The sequence below is a fragment of the Parambassis ranga genome, chromosome 18, assembly GCF_900634625.1.
Source record: "Parambassis ranga chromosome 18, fParRan2.1, whole genome shotgun sequence".
Taxonomy (NCBI): Eukaryota; Metazoa; Chordata; class Actinopteri; family Ambassidae; genus Parambassis; species Parambassis ranga.
In genome coordinates this window covers 9,274,117-9,290,174 of record NC_041038.1, presented here as the reverse complement: position 1 = coordinate 9,290,174, position 16,058 = coordinate 9,274,117, and the positions used below count along the sequence as shown (strand labels likewise).

The following is a 16,058-nucleotide window of genomic DNA, read 5'->3' as shown; positions in this document are numbered from 1 at the left end:
TAAGAAAAAGCCAATCCCCAGAAAGCAAAGGGTCATTGAAACAACGTTGATTTGTTGTCAGGCTTTTTCATTGAAATAACATTGATTGTGCTCGTTATGATCAACATTGAAAAGAATGTTGATTTTTTTTTTTTTAGTCATCCCGACATTGAATCAATGTTGGTGTGTTACTGCTATAAGCTTAATATTGCTTCAACTGTATGTTACTTTGAAATGTCATTTATTCTATGTTGAAACAAGGAAATTAAATTATAAATTATTTCAGCACTTTTCAACCTTTGTTTTTACTACGCCTGATTCAAACCAGAAAATAATCACTTTACTTGCTGCTCTGCAGTTCCACAGGGTGCCCTCCAGCATTTACTGCCAGTGACATTACTGCCATATGTCTAAAAAGCAGTGATGTCACAGGCAAACAAGTTCAGAGGGACCCCCTGCAGAAATACAGAACATATACGTAATATTTACATAATATATTTAACAGTGATTCCCATACATAGACCAATGCGTGGCGGCCCGCTATACAATAAACAATCACCGCCACATATTGATCCTGTGTTAAAATATAACTATCCTTCCGTTCATTCAACTCCACTCAACACACTCTCCTTCTCATTCTCGTTCACACACACACACTGACAGCTGATTCGCCCACTCCTCTCCATGTGTAATGCCTGATGCCTATAGACTACTGAAGGAAAACCTGAAACAGTAGGATATTTACACAGAGATGGTGGGTGATATCTGAAGTTCACTCAGTGTTATTGATAATAGAACATCCCGCACCCTAATTAAGCATAGGCAGAGTTGGTAATTTGGTATTTGTGGTTCTTCTAGGTTTAACATGTGTCATTAGATAAGCATACAGGTGTATATTTACACTATAGCAGTTTCTGAAAGTGTGTGTTTGAATTCCACGTCCTGCCAATTTCTACTCTGTCCGTGGGAAACACTGATTTATATATATATCCCAAATTGGTTTTACTTTCTATCAATTCATATTTTTTTTTACTAGGTGTTGCACTACAAAGCACTGAACCAAGTATCTGAGGTGCAGGCTCACCAAACATGCAGTCCTGCAGCAAGGTTTCCTTGAAGGGCCTCTTCTGTCCCTTTACCTTCCAATTGAATAGGCAGGCTAGCAGATAGCATTCTCCGGATCATGCTGTCTGAGTTGGTCCCTCCAACTACTGGTAAATGGGAAATCTTAACAGATATTAAAGAGGATTGTTAGTGCTACGTGAGCCGCCGTTATAAGCTTAATTTTACAATATTTGTCACACTAAATAAATAAATTTAATGCCTCCATACCTACAATTCCAGGCATTTTATATTTAAAAACTAAATTTACAACCTAAAACATTTTAAGGATGGCAACCCTACAAATGGATATGCATACAGAAATGAAACCTTAACAGATTAGGGGAAAAAAAGTGGTTAATGTAAAAATCCTTCACCATCTTTCGGCGGACTGATTCATCCTTCAGTGCATCTTCAACCTCATTAAACTGCTCCTCGTTGGTGAGTGGCAACATAACAGGTACGTTTCTCTGTGACTCAGGTCCAGCTCCATGAACATTCAATGTGGCGTTAATTTTTGCTTCACCTCCACAAGTAGCTCAGCAAGCATTGTGGTCATTTTGTTGGCTGGTCAACAGTTCTAGCTGTTGCAAGCTATATGCCTTTAATTACTGTCTACAGTGTTATTGTAAGGCAGGACCAATAATGTCCCATAGAGACACTGGCTCACAGTAACACAGACCTGAGTGAGCACATGAATGTAAGACTTATGTAATCATTACAAAGGTCAGATGACTGCAACTCTGCTGCCGCAAAAGCCTAAAGTGGTGGAAGACAAACCATTAGAATAGAATAGAATAGAATAGAATAGAATAGAATAGAATAGAATAGAATAGGAAACCCCTCAGAGTGCTACCTCTTCCCCAAGATGAAAAGAAAGGAGTGGTCACCAAGTTTTACTGAATGTTCCCACCTCCACAGTGTTCTTGTCATTTCCAGGACAAAACTAAAACTAAAACAAACGCAGACAGTCCCTGAGAGACAGACAGACAGAGAGAGAGACTGATAGAGGGCTGTTTAGTTTGGGGATTACCGTCAGAGTGCTACGTCACCCACTTACTCACAGCAGGGGGTCAGGCACGTTGTCGTTGTGTGTGTGTGTGTGTGTGTGAGGTCACACAGAATGAGTCACGGTTGCTTTTGTTTAGTTTCATCATTGTGCGCTCGTTGAGTCATGTGTTGTGTTTGGCAGATATTCAGCGTGTCTGGCAGGTTCTCAGATCTCCTCCTCCTTCCTCACACCCTGACTTTAAAGGTCCGAGCAGCTCACTTCTCACTTCATTCAAACTTGGTGCTGAGACAACATCAGGATGTGCTCAGAGCTCGAGTGCGGAATTTGTTACTGGACCTACAACGCAGGTCGGCGGTGTCCCCGGGAGCTCCGCTGCAAACACAGCTTCTGTGAGAGCTGCCTCCTGGCCCTGTCCAGGACCCAAGGACCCGGCGAGGCTTATCTGGGAGAAGACAGATTAATCGTCTGCCCGCTGTGTCGACACACCACATCCATCTCCGGAGAGGGGCCGATGAGAGCCGAACTGAGGGTGGATGAGTGCGTCCTGGAGCGCCTGCTTCAAGCGGGACTCCTCGATAAAGAAGAGGGAGAGGAGGAGGAGGAGGACGGACCAACTAAGGGGTGTGACGGCAAGGAAGAGGAGGAAGAGGGGACGCGTCCTGAGACACCAGCCGAGGAAAGCGACTCTACCGCGGCTCCTAGAGGCGGCAGGCTCCGGAGAACCTGGAGCAAAGTTTGGAAGAAGATAATTGGCAAGAACGCACGACAAAGAGAAGAAAGTAAGTCAACTGTTCTGCATGAAGTGGCTCATGCTGTAAACAATCTGAGAATGACACAATAAGAAGGAAATATATATATATATATATATATATATATATATATATATATCTCATCAAAAGTATCATCAGAAGTACATATCAATTCAATTATATATAATACAGTCAGGCTGTATTATATATAATTGAATTGATATATACTTGATGACCTGATGATATATATATATATATATATCATATATCATCAGGCTTCTACTCTGAAGAGCTTAGAATCTGTATTTACATATCTCAAACAGTCGTCCCTTTGTGGTCTAAAAAGCAGCTTCAGTGTCTCACTGACTGACATCTAACTTGTTTTCCTGTCCTTTCACAGACTGTATGCGCAGCGACGAGCTGAGGAGCTTCGCCTTGATGTCCAGCTACATGTTTTGAGTGCCCTCCTGCCCCCAACATATCCTGGACAATGTGATAATATACCACTAAATGATGATGACGATGAAATCAAGACACATGGATTCACATGTTGACAATGACATTCAACAATGACAGCTGTTGCACATTCATAAGAAAAAGCCATATCAGCCTGCTTTTATATTTGTATATTTATTTTCTACCTGACTGTATTTATTTTGTAATATTTTGATATGTATTTGTAGAAAAATAAAAGACTTGTTGTTTTAACTTGCTGTGGTGTTTGGTGTGCCTGCGTGCTGAAGCGTGGGGCCTGTCAGGATCACTCCAGGAAGTAGTTTACATAAGTCCAGGTGAACAGGATTGCTTCCAATCAGACTCACAAGCAGCAGAAGCAGCAGCAAGCAGCAGAGCAGGGAGCTCCTTCCTGAATGCACAACAGGGACTCACAACAACACCTCTGTAGCTAATTCTAAGCTGTCAGTCAGCCATGTTGAGGTAAACGGCACATTTTGTGCAGATAAAAATTTGAAAAGCAATTGATTGCACTGATTACTCCAGCAGTGGATCCTTCTCCCTGCAGACTCTTTGTGCTGATCTGTGCAGCTGTCATGTGGTTCGTCATGTGCTCGGATGCTATGAGAGGTGAGCTGACTGTCTTTGCCAGGCAAATATTGCCTCCGTCTGCAGTTTTGCTGAGTTAATGCTTATTTAAAATGTGTCAAAGAGAGAATGATGGATTTGTTTCCATAAAGCAGTGACAACATTTTCTTTGACGAGACAGTAGTCGTAGATTCCGGACAACAATATAAGTTTATATGTCTTTGTCCTTTCTGTTTCACCTGCAGCCGCTCCCATCATGACTCAAGAGCACACTGTCCTGACACGACTGCGCACTCCTTACACCCCACAGCCTCCTTTCTCTATTGGTCTGCCGTCAACAGAAACAAGCGGAAGAACTCTGTCAATCACTGATCGTCAGTCAAACCCGGATCCCACGCAGTATCAAGTGATAAAGGTGCGGAGAGGTCACAGTGCAGGTAGAGCAAGGCCAGCAAGCAGCATTTTCACTGCTCAGCCCCAGCCCAGACAACAGAAAGACAATGAGCACTCTTATTATTCACACTCAGGGATTAGAAAGTCGTCTCAGAAAATAAGCTCTTCACAAATTTGGCAACATCAGAAATCCCCAAATGAAGGAGTACCTAGAAGGGACTCTCCAAATGAAAACAAATCATTTTATTCTTCCCTGCCTGCTGGAAGCTGGAGGACTCCTCTCACACCAAGAGGCAGCTATAAAGAGACGAATCGGCTCCCTGCAGCCGTGTCGTGGAGCACTTCCAGTGGGATCCAATCAAGCGCATTTCCCAGCTTCAATCCTCCAACTTCAATCAGCAACAGAGTGGAGGTCGCACACAGAAACCCAGGAAAAAGGACACCATCCATCAGAGATTTCTCCCACAGACCACGGAAAAAGGTGCACTCATACATCTTCAAGGACTCCCAGACTTCAGTAAGTGGGCTGAGCAATGTCGCCACAATGACACATAAGCAAAGGCAGGATAGTGTCTATCAGCTCTATCCAGGTCAGGCACAAAGTTTCAACAGATATCAGCCCCCTTTAAAGCATTCTTCTCCTGTACAAGGCAAGAACATAGAAGATTCTGCTCTCACATCTGTTCTAGGAGGCATCAAACCAGACCAATCCACAAAGAGCATCTTTGGGTTCAAGGAGTTTAAAAGTTCTCCAAGGAAAGCTGTGACAGAGCCCTCCGCTTCCAAACAGAGGTCCACCTCTCGACGATACAGCTTCCTTAAAGGAAAGGATTATCTGTTTAAAATTGCAAATAAGTTTCCATCTTTATCACCAAAATACAGCTTTGGACGGAGAGAAAGGCCGGCTGCTACCACACCTGGCACCTTAACCAAAACTGTTTCACCTTCCACAACAAGCTTTAAGGAGGAAAATGACACCAGCACAGACGGAAACACAGACCATGGAATAAATGACCTGACAAGATTTAACACTGAACCACTAGGTGGCACCAAAGCAGAGAAATCTGACACACTCCAGGAAGGATTTGACCTCATGAGCTTGCAGACGCAGGGACCACAAAATGTCGATGTAGTAGGTAAAAGAGAAGAACTTAAACCTCTTCTAAAGTCTAGAGGAAGCACTGAGTCCATCAGCAGACTCAAACCTCACCAACAGACACACCAAACACACGCAGAGCAACAGTCACTCGCAGTATCATCATCTCACAAATCAGCAGAGGGCCTGAAAGCTGCACCAACATCCGAGCTGCTCAACCAAACCAAACTGGTTTCCCTGAGGGCGAACCTGTTCAACACATCCACAAGCACCATGGTGAGAGGCAGGCGTGTCAAAGCAAAACACAGCACCATCAAAACTGCCGCCGCTCCTACCAACATCACTGGATACACCATCAGGAGACTGCCAAAGCTCCGTGCCAGGGTCAAAGCTGTCGCATACGCTGATATACTGGGAAGTGCTTCGTTCAGTGGTGTCAGAGCTACAAGCCAGACGCCAATCACAGATAAGGAGAGTTCTCCAGCTACCACCAAACAACCTGATCATGGTGGGAAACACACAAGCATGAGTTCTGAAGATGAGACGGAGGAATTCATTAACGCTGAGGAAAACCAGTTCGATAAAAGGGCTGAAATGAAAACATCTGATTTATTTCTAGATAATGAAGGAAGTGGAGGTTTTAACATGTCTGATGTTCTATCAACCAGAAGTCAAGAGCTTGGTGAAGATCTACTAGAGCTAAATTACCTTCGCACATCCACAGGGAACGTCTCCTTCAAGTCAGTGTGGCTGTCTCAGACAGAAAAACAATAGAGATGTGCAGAAATGTCAATAAAAGCTGGGAAAGTGCATGGAATGTTCTTGAGTTCACTGTACTGTTTGTGCCCCAGAAATGGCAGCAAATGTTTTTAAGATGTTGAGAGAATAACAATAATGTTAATCAAAAATTGTAAATATTTAAAAACAAAGCTTTAGAGTGCAGTCTGTCCTGAAATAACCTTCTTTCATTCACTGTGGTAAAAGCATTGATTTGGCATGACGGGCACATTACTGGAACGCTGGGAATGACACTGGGAATGACACTGGGAATGTTGCTGTAAATTAAACGTTTTCCATTGAAAGACACCCCCTCCAGCTTCGACCTCAGGTCTCCTCACTCTGCTGGAAGAAAATTATGATGAGCAGGAGGTCAAATGTGCGTTTAAGCTTCCACCTCATTTGCTGAACCATTAGCATAATAAAACACCAAGTATGACAGAGAGGGGAGAAAAACGGAGCAAGGTCATCCTTGAGGCTTTTTATAAAGCGATTGTATTCCCATTTCTTGTGTCCTCGTTCCCATGCAGACAGCGGCCGCTGACACAGATTTTCCATCGCCTCTCTTGAGCGTACAAGCTCAGCATGCTGGTCTCCAGGTTCAGATGGAAAAACTCCCTTTGATACGCAGCATAATTGAAGAAAACAGGTCATTATGTGGTTTGTTTGTCTTGATTGAATTCATAAAGAAAATGCAGGCACTGATGGAATTAGTGCAATCACAAGAATGTGCTCGTCATATGTGGCTAATCTATTGGAATACTGTAGGATAGTGACCTGAGCTGCACAGATCCTCCACTAGATGGCGTGATGCATCAATTTTTTTTTATTACTCCACAGCAGCCTGTAAAACTGAACTGCACAATTATTGTTATGGATTCTGTTCACTTATTGTTCGCTATATTGCTTACAATCAGCCAATCAGGTGTTGAGCGTCAGGGGCACCGGGTCCATGCTAAACCCTTCACAACAGGCCCCATTCACACCCCCTCTGACCTTTCACCTTTTCCCCACTCCACCTAAATACCAGCACCATGCTTGACCTCAGTGTAAAGGGCCTCAAAGCAAGGAGAAAGTAGGATTTTTTTTAAAGGGGATCTGCCAGTTAAACACACTGGATTAACAGTAGCAATACCCGTGGAAAGAGGGGCCATTCACTTTCTCATAGAGCTGAAAGGCATTAAGGTGATGTGATGTTTGATGTTTCTATGTGCACAGGCATGTCGAGGCGTTGGCCTGTCGGCTTCTTCAAAACAGTCCACCACCACCACCCCCTTTGTTGTGTGTCAGGTTCACACAATCCCTTCTTTTCCAAATGTGCATACATACACCAGTGCCTGTAATATTCCCTGAGTGTGTGTGTGTGTGTGTGTGTGTGAGAGAGAGAGGGAGAGAGGGATCGCAGACAGCATGGTGTTCTCTTGCAATAGCTGGCCCTCCCCTCCCTCTCCTACTGTGAGGGGAATTCTGTACCATGTGTCTGCGGTTTTCAGGGAGCTTTCAAGGAAAATAAAGCACAGAGGCCTCATAGTCCCCCCCACACACACACACACCCACCCACCCCCTGCCACCAGCACCACTACCACCTTCACCCGCCTCCTCTTTCTTCTTCTTCTTCTTCCCCTTCTTGTTTTACCACTCACATGTGGCACTTTTCTTGACCTTCAGCTTTTGCTAAATTTTGAGCTAATTTCACCCATTGATGCACAGACGATTACAAAAAAAAAATAAAAAATCACGACAAACACGAGGCTGGACAGAGAAAACTGTTAGCGTTGGTTGGTGGTTGGGGGGAGAGGAGGGAGGGAGGGAAGCAGAGACAGAGAAAGGCTTTTTGTTTGGCTAAGTACACTATGTGAAAGAGGGGGCGGTGAGGAAGAGAGAGCTGGAAATACATTAGAAAATGGTTGTGTCGGCTGTGGCATTTGTGGCTCAGATGACTTCACATGCCTCCACCATCAGATCCACTCACTTTGACTGCGACTGTGTGTCTGTGTGAACTAACTTTATTCAGTCTGCCGTGATTATATTTTCCTATATGGAAGGTCTTTGAAGGGGGGGGGGAGAAAGGGAGTAGCTTGCCGTGTTCCTTTAGGTTTATAGCCTTATTTATGTGGTCTATTGTGCCTAATTGCAAAAGAAAAACAGTGGGAAAAAAATCTGGCTCTACACTCGAAAACATGTGAATGATGGGAAGGAAGTACTTTAAACAAGGAATGGTGCAGATATTGACATTCCCACATCTGCTATGGGAACAAAAGCTACGTCCGTGTCCTACATCTAGCGTGCTTCCTGTGGCCTGCGCTGCGGAGGAAGTCATAAAGACAGGAAGACTTCCTGTATTGTTGCCAACATGCAGCGGCATGAACCGTACATGATCTGCATGGCCGGTGGAAGCGGTGATGTAAAGCAATAAAAATAGCACTCTCAGCCCCATCAAAGAGGCCAACACACACATCTGACTGGAAATTTATACCACTCCTTTGTACCAGTGCTTTTCACAGCTCAGAGCTCTGTGTTTTCACCGTGTTTAGCAGATGTGTAAAGGCTCCCAAGTGGAGCTATAACTAAGCTGGTTTTGCACAATCGCTCACACGCTTCCTTTTGCAGTGTCTTATGCAACACACTAAAGGTTTAATGAATTTGTCTTAGGTACAGACTAAAAGCTTTTCCAAAGACAGATATGGAAATGTAGCTAAAAGCTGGGTGCAATGATTCCCATTCAAACTTGAATTTAATTAAAAATTGTGAAAACATACCAAATGATGACATTGACAGTGGCAACCTCCACGGATGACGGAAGTCGTGTCCAACTCTCCAGCAGAAAAACGCGTTTACAACCTAAACGGTTAAAGTCTGTATTGAAAAGTTTCTTTTTTGTGACAACCCTACTCAGTTTAATTGTATTTATAATGGCCTACCTGACATACTGACAGGTGGGTGTGGGCTCATCATGCAGGCTTTCTGCTGACTGAACCCCTATCTCAGCTGTTTGCCTGTATTTGGATTAAACAGGAGCTTAGTCAGACTATGACGCAGCCAACAAAGGTGACATCACATACGATTTGTACATAGATGTCTGCAGTTGAAACTTTGGAAAGCCTGCAAAAAGAAAGCCTCGCAACCAAAAAAACAATGGCTACAGGTCAGAAGCAGGAAATCATGGATACATCGTCGTCTGGCCCAAAAAAAAGCAGAGAGACCATCTGGGCTGTTGTTAGCACGCAGTTCACAAACCAGCGTCTGTGGACATGGCGCATGATGACTTGAACATCTTTGAAGGTTCAATTATTTATGAATGACGTACAGGTTTTAGAGATACCTGCTGCCACACAGAAGATGTGCTCCTGCACATTCTGCTGGTGGTACAATAAAACAGTACGGCTCCACTGTAAATGCTACAGTGACCTGAGCTCATTTTAAGTGTTGTGTAGCTGAAATCCCAAAATTAGGCAAAAATAGGAAACCAGGCTGCCCCTCTGTGTCAGCCTCTCCTTTAAGTTTATTCCAAAACCTCAAACTTCAGCTTTATAGTCTCAGTTGTATCAGCACATATCTGAGCACATGCTGAGGTTCACACTACATTCTTGACCTTTGAAACCTCAGTTTGAAATCCACAGTCTCACCACATAGTCCTTTATTGACTTCTCTGAAGTTATGATCACATCAGATGATCATCAGCTGAAAGAGTTGACCCAGTTGGAATGGAAAGTTCAGGTTTTCTTCTCTACAGTAGGCCTTGTTTGAACAATTCACGCCATGTGCAGACTGCTGTGGTGTTGAAATGAACAGCCTATAGGCTATTTCTGCTTGCAGGTGTATGTAGGTGTGAATCCTTACACTGAATACATCACAAACACACACCGTCCACCTGCTCTTTTTTTATTTTATTTTTTTAGATGTTGTCACTAAATCCGAGGTGGGCATTTTGACTGGGTGTTGCCATGACAACCAGATCGCACATCTCCTTATCAAGGCTGATAGAGCTCTGCATATCTGGCATGGCATGGCTTGGCTTGTCCGTTCAAATATTAAAGGGGCAGTTTGTAAAATAAATAAATAAATAAATAAAACTAAAGTAAAGTTCTGCCTTTCCCCAGAAGGGGTCACTGTTGAGCCAGATTCATTGTAATGAGCTATGAATGGTATAAATTTATTTAGAATACACACACGAACACGCACTAGCTATTGACGTCAGCCCTCAGATGGTCAGCAGAGCTAAAGGTTTTTTAACCTAGCATGCCCCTCTAGTGGTAAAAAGAGGTTTTGCATGACAAAAAATGTACGAAGTGTCCCTTTATTTTAATCAAATGTGAGTTTTTTTTGCTTCAAGCAGAAATACATGATGGGAAGAAGGATGCGTCAGTGCTCAGACCAGCAAGCAAGAAGTCAGACGTAGGGTTTAAAACTCCTTTGGGAGTCACTTTGTTTAAGATGCATGTGAACAAATGTTGAAGAAAGACCAGTCTGAATGGGACACTGTGGCTTTCAGTTTCCTTCAGGTGTGGGTGTGGGGGCTCGGTGTGTCACACAGGTGCTAAGCAAGCTTATTATTGTCCTCAGTAACCTTATTTTTACTCAATGAGGGGGAAGTGAGAGCGTCTCTCTGCAGGTGCAGGCCTGCATGGTGTATGTGTACCTATGTGTGTGTCCTCATCTCATTTCTATTAATTCCTGCACAGACGCACAATCGCACACCCGGCTCGGGTTGAGTTACTTGGCCATCTGTGGGACAAGGATGATACAAGATCCCGCACATGTTCACAATGAGACAAGAGAGAAGTGCAGATTTATCAAGGCCCAGGGAAAAAAAAAAGTATTTAATTAAAGCGAGTGTTGAGTGAGAGGGTCGTATCAAATCAGACAGAGGGAGGTCTTTGAGCTCGCCCAGCAAACACCATGTTGGTCAAATTCCCGGTAAAACGAGAGATTAACTCCACAGGCTGGCTGCCAAACTGGAGTGCAAACGATCTTATCAATGGGAGTGGTGAACACAGCTACAAAGGCTTCTGTGGATAACAATCAGGCAGTTTTCTTTTTCCACATTACAGTGTGACATCTGCGCTGTGGTGGCAGCCAGGGTGACACAGGCATGAGCAAATTCTTCTTCCCACTTTGTTTCAAGAGTCACTTTATCGTAATTACATGACTCACAAAAGAAGCTGCAAACCTTGTTTGTTGTTTGAATTTTTTTTTCTCTTTCTCAAGCAATAGAAGTGTCTACATCAATGGCAAATCTCACAATATTCCCATTCGGTACCATCACTCAGGGGAAAAACAAAAAAAAAAGGAGGAAAACAACAACAACAGCAGCAGCAGCAGCATTTTCCTGCACATTTTAGAAACATAAAACAATGAATGAAATCATACAGCCACTCACACTCACAGTGAACCCCCCCCTTGTTTTTGTTTTTTTTAGTTCGCCCGAGCTCTCAACTCATGATGTTCGCCCCACAGGCGAAGGACTGCCAGGTGGTTGTGGAGGCGCTCGGAGCGTGAAGAAGAAGAAGAGGAAGGGGGCTCTAAATGGCAGGATAACAACATCTGCTCATCGGGATTGTAAGCAAGTCTGTTTGTGCGCTACAAGTACCTTCAAGCATTTGTGTTTTGGCTGAAACGTGCTATATAACATCTTCACTCATCATCATCATCATCATCATATGTTTGCCTGCGAGACTGCTGAATCCGGTTTCAAGCCCCAGTTGTTTTTAACGCCACTGTTAGGAGCAATTCCAACTGCAGATCCCAATCTGCTCATAATAAAGCTGCATTGTTATGCTCTAACACCCCCCCCCAAAAAAAAAAAATGAGCTTTGTCATGTGACCAGAACCAGAATGAGAAAGTTCATGAACTTCCCAAAGCAGGCAGACAGGCAGACAAACACATGAGTAGAATTTGCAGCTACACACAGACACGTGTATTCAGACATCAGGTTTGTGTTGTTTCATGGAGGCCTTTTCTTCCTTTCTTCATGCTTTTCTTTTTTGTTTTTTTTTTATTTAATCCTCTGGTCAAAGTCACAGGCAAGGTTAAAGCATACGCAAGTCTTCGCCTTTATCTCTGAGAGTCACATAAGCAGACTGGTGAGGCGAGATATGTCACAGTCCTTCCCCCCACGCTGCAGAAGAAAAACATTGCGGGGGACAATAACAGATTACATTTATTTTAAAACTAAACAAAAAGCACTGAGTCCAGATTCTTCTTGAGGTGCTGTCGGAGAGTTTTTTTTTGTTTATTCATTGTTGTTGTTTTTTTTTTTGTTTTGGCACTGACGACCCTGCAAGTCGTCCATTACCGGTAGAGAGAAACAGTCCAGAGCCCTGAAGATTAGGGGCCACGGCTGTCGGTCAAGTCGTCTAACGGATCATTGCCTCACCGCACAAACATAAAAACAAGTCATTTTATGAGAACTGTACAGCCAAAAGAGACAAAAATATACACACAAAAATAGTCTAGATATATACTCTGCTGGGGCGACTGTATTAGTGCTAGCTGCTGGGATGGGGCATAGAGCGACGGACGAGTAGGACAGACAGGCACTTAAGTGCTGATGCATAGCGAGGGTTACAGTAGTAGGAGCTAGAGCCAAAGACGGAAAGGAGAAAAGGATTTCAGTCTGTAGCACTTTTTACTTTAACTATGTGAAAAGTTAAAAACATTGAATGTTTGGTACTGTATAAAATCATTTGATCGTGATGGAACTGACCCCGTTTCCCGTGCTTAGAAGCAGCAGTGTGCTGACTGCTACAAAGCTAGTATTAATTAGCATGGCTATTGATAGGGTCTCTGTCCTTAACTGTATGTACTGTATGTTTGTTTAGCATCCTGAGACGAAGGGGATTAAGTGAGACACAAGTGTCTGGAGCTAATAGCACTAATGGGATTGCTTAGCTCTATATCAGGGGTCTAACCCTGCGCTGTGGTCAGCAGGACGGTGAATTTACATCCTGGCCCGATGCTAATATGTTAATCTGATCTAGCTGGCCTCAGCTAACTAGCTAAAAAGCAACAAGCTAGTTTTACTCAATGCTACAAGTGCCTTTTATTTCAAACATGTGCGTTTAATACTTCATTTATGGCTCATTAAATGTTAGTAAGCGAATGAAAATCAGAAGAAAGAAGAGAGAAAACGCAACACCGTAAGCTAACAGGAGCTATGCTAATATTTCTCACAGTAGAAAGGAAGGCTAGCAGAATGCTAGCACCATTATCAATGATGGAAATGCTGCGTTCATGTCCCATCAGATGTCATTACAAGTTCTAGACTTGTAAATAAATTATCAGTAGTAGATTTTTTTTTTTTTTACAAATTGGTGTGCACACGCACATTAGCATCATGATTTTTAACTTTATCCTGGTTTGAATCATATTTAGGATATTTCTAACTTTATTAATACAACTGTTACAAATTGTCATTTTATCACTAACATCCATTGAATGCGACATGAACGCAGCAAACACCGCCTCACACCTCCTCACTTTCATCTCCTTGCTGCATGTTTACATCATATTAAGCCATAAAAATACAACCAAAAGCCTCAGTGAGCTGAAGATCTTTGTAAAATGGCTACAATCTGAAAATGAGGCACTTTCTGACCAGATATATATATATATAATTCTACATTTTTTTTTTTTTTTTTTTTACAGCCGCCATTTAATTCTTTGTTGTTTTTTTTTTTTCCCAATACGAAAAACAAAATGATAAAAACACAAAAAAAAAAACAACAACACACACTTTTCTCCATGTTCATACCCTCCTCTGATTGGCTTTCACTCCAGGAATGAGAGCAGCAAATAGCTTTTTAAGAATGTCATTTGGCACACATCCCCATTGGTTTCTACAACCAACTGGAAGAAAGCGAACAGAGAAAGAGAGAGGAAGAAAAAAAAAAAAATGTTTCCGTCAGTCTCTGTCAAAGTGCTTCGAGGCTGCAGCCCATCCAGCTTCTCTCTCTCTCTCTCCCCGTGTGATTGGCTGTCACAGAAGGAACAGGCGGAGCTCTGAAGCCCTCTGAGTGGTACCAGATTGTTTTCCCAAGGACGGCACACCGACATCAGCACTCTGGAAGACACACACACAGAGAGAGAAGCGGCGTGGTTAGATGCAGAATAAACAATAACCCAGATATGAAGAAGAAATAAATATTAGGACATGTATATACAGTGTTTCTATCTTATCGAGTTAATTATCGTGTAATGTGACATATCAGTGTGTGTGTGTGTGTATCGGGCCTAGAGCACACAGTGACCCTACCATGAACAACAGGAGTATACGATTTGCAGTGAGATTCAGACAGGAAGAGAGTGATAAAGAGAACACAGCAGGGAGAGGGAGAAAGTGAGGACACCTATTGCTACAGGCGAACAGTCAAGTGTGTGTGTGTGTGTGTGTGGCAGCACAGATCCTGTTCCACGTCACACGTTTTCTTTTCCTGGCAATTCATGCACACTGCATCCTGTTGAACCTTTGAGGACACAGGTATGTGTAAAAATATCACTGCCGCAATAATTCAAATGTCACTTCAAAATGTCACACAGCTGATAGGCTTTGCAGGGATGTGGACTTGATGATGATTCTACTCCTCTGAGCAGTAGAGGCAGCAGTAGAATCACTTGGCATCACACAGTCATCTGTCTGCCTGCCTGACTGTCCGTATACTTATTTTATTTTCACTTGTCCTCACTGTGGAGCGTGTGCCGACTTTAGTGTTTCCATTCTTTTTTTGAGCTTCTCTTTTTTAGATAACCAGTCATATGTGCAAAAATCATCACCCTGGTAACCAAGACAATGGAGAGGTATCTGCTGTATAGAGGCTGCATTCTTTGAAGGACACAGTGTGCGGAGGCTGCACCGACGGGCCTTAAACGGGATGGTCTGTTCTGTGGAAGACTTCCTGTTTATAATAAAAAAGTGCTGCCCCCGTCACCAGTCAACATAAACTTCAGCTGTTGTCTGTCTGGGGTCCAACTATCACAAGTGCAAAATGACTCCTAGGATAGTTAGGTGCATCCTTTAATGGGAAAAGAAGCCATTAATATCACTACAATTAGGATGAAAGCTCATATTGGAGATCCGAATGTTGGAGCGTGTTGTCTTACTTTGAGGCACTCCTTAAAGGTATGGTAGGAGATTTTGAAAACCCAGTGAGAGTCAGCCAGATTTCGAAAGTAAACACACGCCCCTTTTTCTCGGAGCTCACCCCGAAGCCACGCCTCCCAATCACATGGACGCGCATCACCTGAAGATGAGCTGCAGGTCTGTGACTTCAGCCATCATGCACGTACCTCTCTGGTGCACACAGAGCAGGAAGAGAGTGACAACCAGCCAATATTCCGCGCAGGGTCCACCCAGAGGATTGGCTGATGTTTTTAGCGTTTTTTAGCTTCCACAGATGATTCATATTCTTTGTTTTAATGCGAAACTGCCGAACTAATTGGTTGCTATCTGATTGTAAAGAGAAGTTACACTAATTTAACAAAAAGTGCATCAGAATGAAATCACCTACCCCACCTTTAATACATTAACCAGTGCAGAAAATTAGTTGACAGTTTGCATGGATGTCATGCTAAGCTAAGCACATCAGCACTAATACCTGTTTGAGTTCATTAACCAAGCTACAGAGTAGACAACAATGATCTCATCAGTGCCATAAATAATGCATAATATGTCATATATAAGCTTTAAATTCTCAAATCAACCAATCAGAATGTGGCCTCGTACAGCCTGACAAACTGTATTAGACCCAGCTGATATGCAATTAACCTTTTAGACTGTGGTTATCACATAGTGTTTCCAGATTAATGTATTGTTGAGCATAATTACTGCCTACAGTCTGTAAAGGTCTGCTGTGTCGCTGTGAAAAATGCTAAAGTGGCTTCTTTCAGTTTGGACTGAAGAAAAAAAAAAGG

The 16,058-nt window shown here is 43.0% G+C and overlaps 3 protein-coding genes across 3 annotated transcripts in view; 2 read left to right on the top strand and 1 right to left on the bottom strand.

The window, feature by feature from the left end:
* The first annotated feature begins 2,299 nt into the window (after positions 1–2,299).
* Positions 2,300–3,549, top strand: LOC114450804 (RING finger protein 227-like). Its single transcript, XM_028429196.1, has 2 exons — positions 2,300–2,871; positions 3,242–3,549. Exons 1-2 carry the CDS (start codon positions 2,391–2,393, stop codon positions 3,298–3,300), a joined length of 540 nt encoding a protein of 179 aa, XP_028284997.1. The 5' UTR covers positions 2,300–2,390; the 3' UTR covers positions 3,301–3,549.
* A 104-nt stretch (positions 3,550–3,653) lies between these two features.
* LOC114451218 (uncharacterized) lies at positions 3,654–5,042 on the top strand. Its single transcript, XM_028429796.1, has 4 exons — positions 3,654–3,777; positions 3,863–3,924; positions 4,128–4,792; positions 4,965–5,042. Exons 1-4 carry the CDS (start codon positions 3,770–3,772, stop codon positions 5,040–5,042), a joined length of 813 nt encoding a protein of 270 aa, XP_028285597.1. The 5' UTR covers positions 3,654–3,769.
* Positions 5,043–10,999: 5,957 nt separating this feature from the next.
* LOC114450767 (insulin receptor substrate 1-B) overlaps positions 11,000–16,058 on the bottom strand; it is a 39,329-nt gene continuing 34,270 nt past the window's right edge. Inside the window, exon 4 of the mRNA XM_028429138.1 lies at positions 11,000–14,211. Coding sequence (XP_028284939.1) covers positions 14,204–14,211 — 8 coding nt within the window. The 3' untranslated portion in view covers positions 11,000–14,203. The remainder of the gene's footprint in view (positions 14,212–16,058) is intronic.

Coding starts and splice junctions, on each gene's coding strand:
- LOC114450804 (XM_028429196.1), top strand. CDS start 2,391: ATGTGCTCAGAGCTCGAGTGCGGAATTTGTTACTGGACCTACAACGCA. Junction 2,872..3,241: donor CGCACGACAAAGAGAAGAAA/GTAAGTCAACTG, acceptor GTCCTTTCACAG/ACTGTATGCGCAGCGACGAG.
- LOC114451218 (XM_028429796.1), top strand. Junction 3,925..4,127: donor GTGCTCGGATGCTATGAGAG/GTGAGCTGACTG, acceptor TTTCACCTGCAG/CCGCTCCCATCATGACTCAA. Junction 4,793..4,964: donor TCAAGGACTCCCAGACTTCA/GTAAGTGGGCTG, acceptor CATCTGTTCTAG/GAGGCATCAAACCAGACCAA.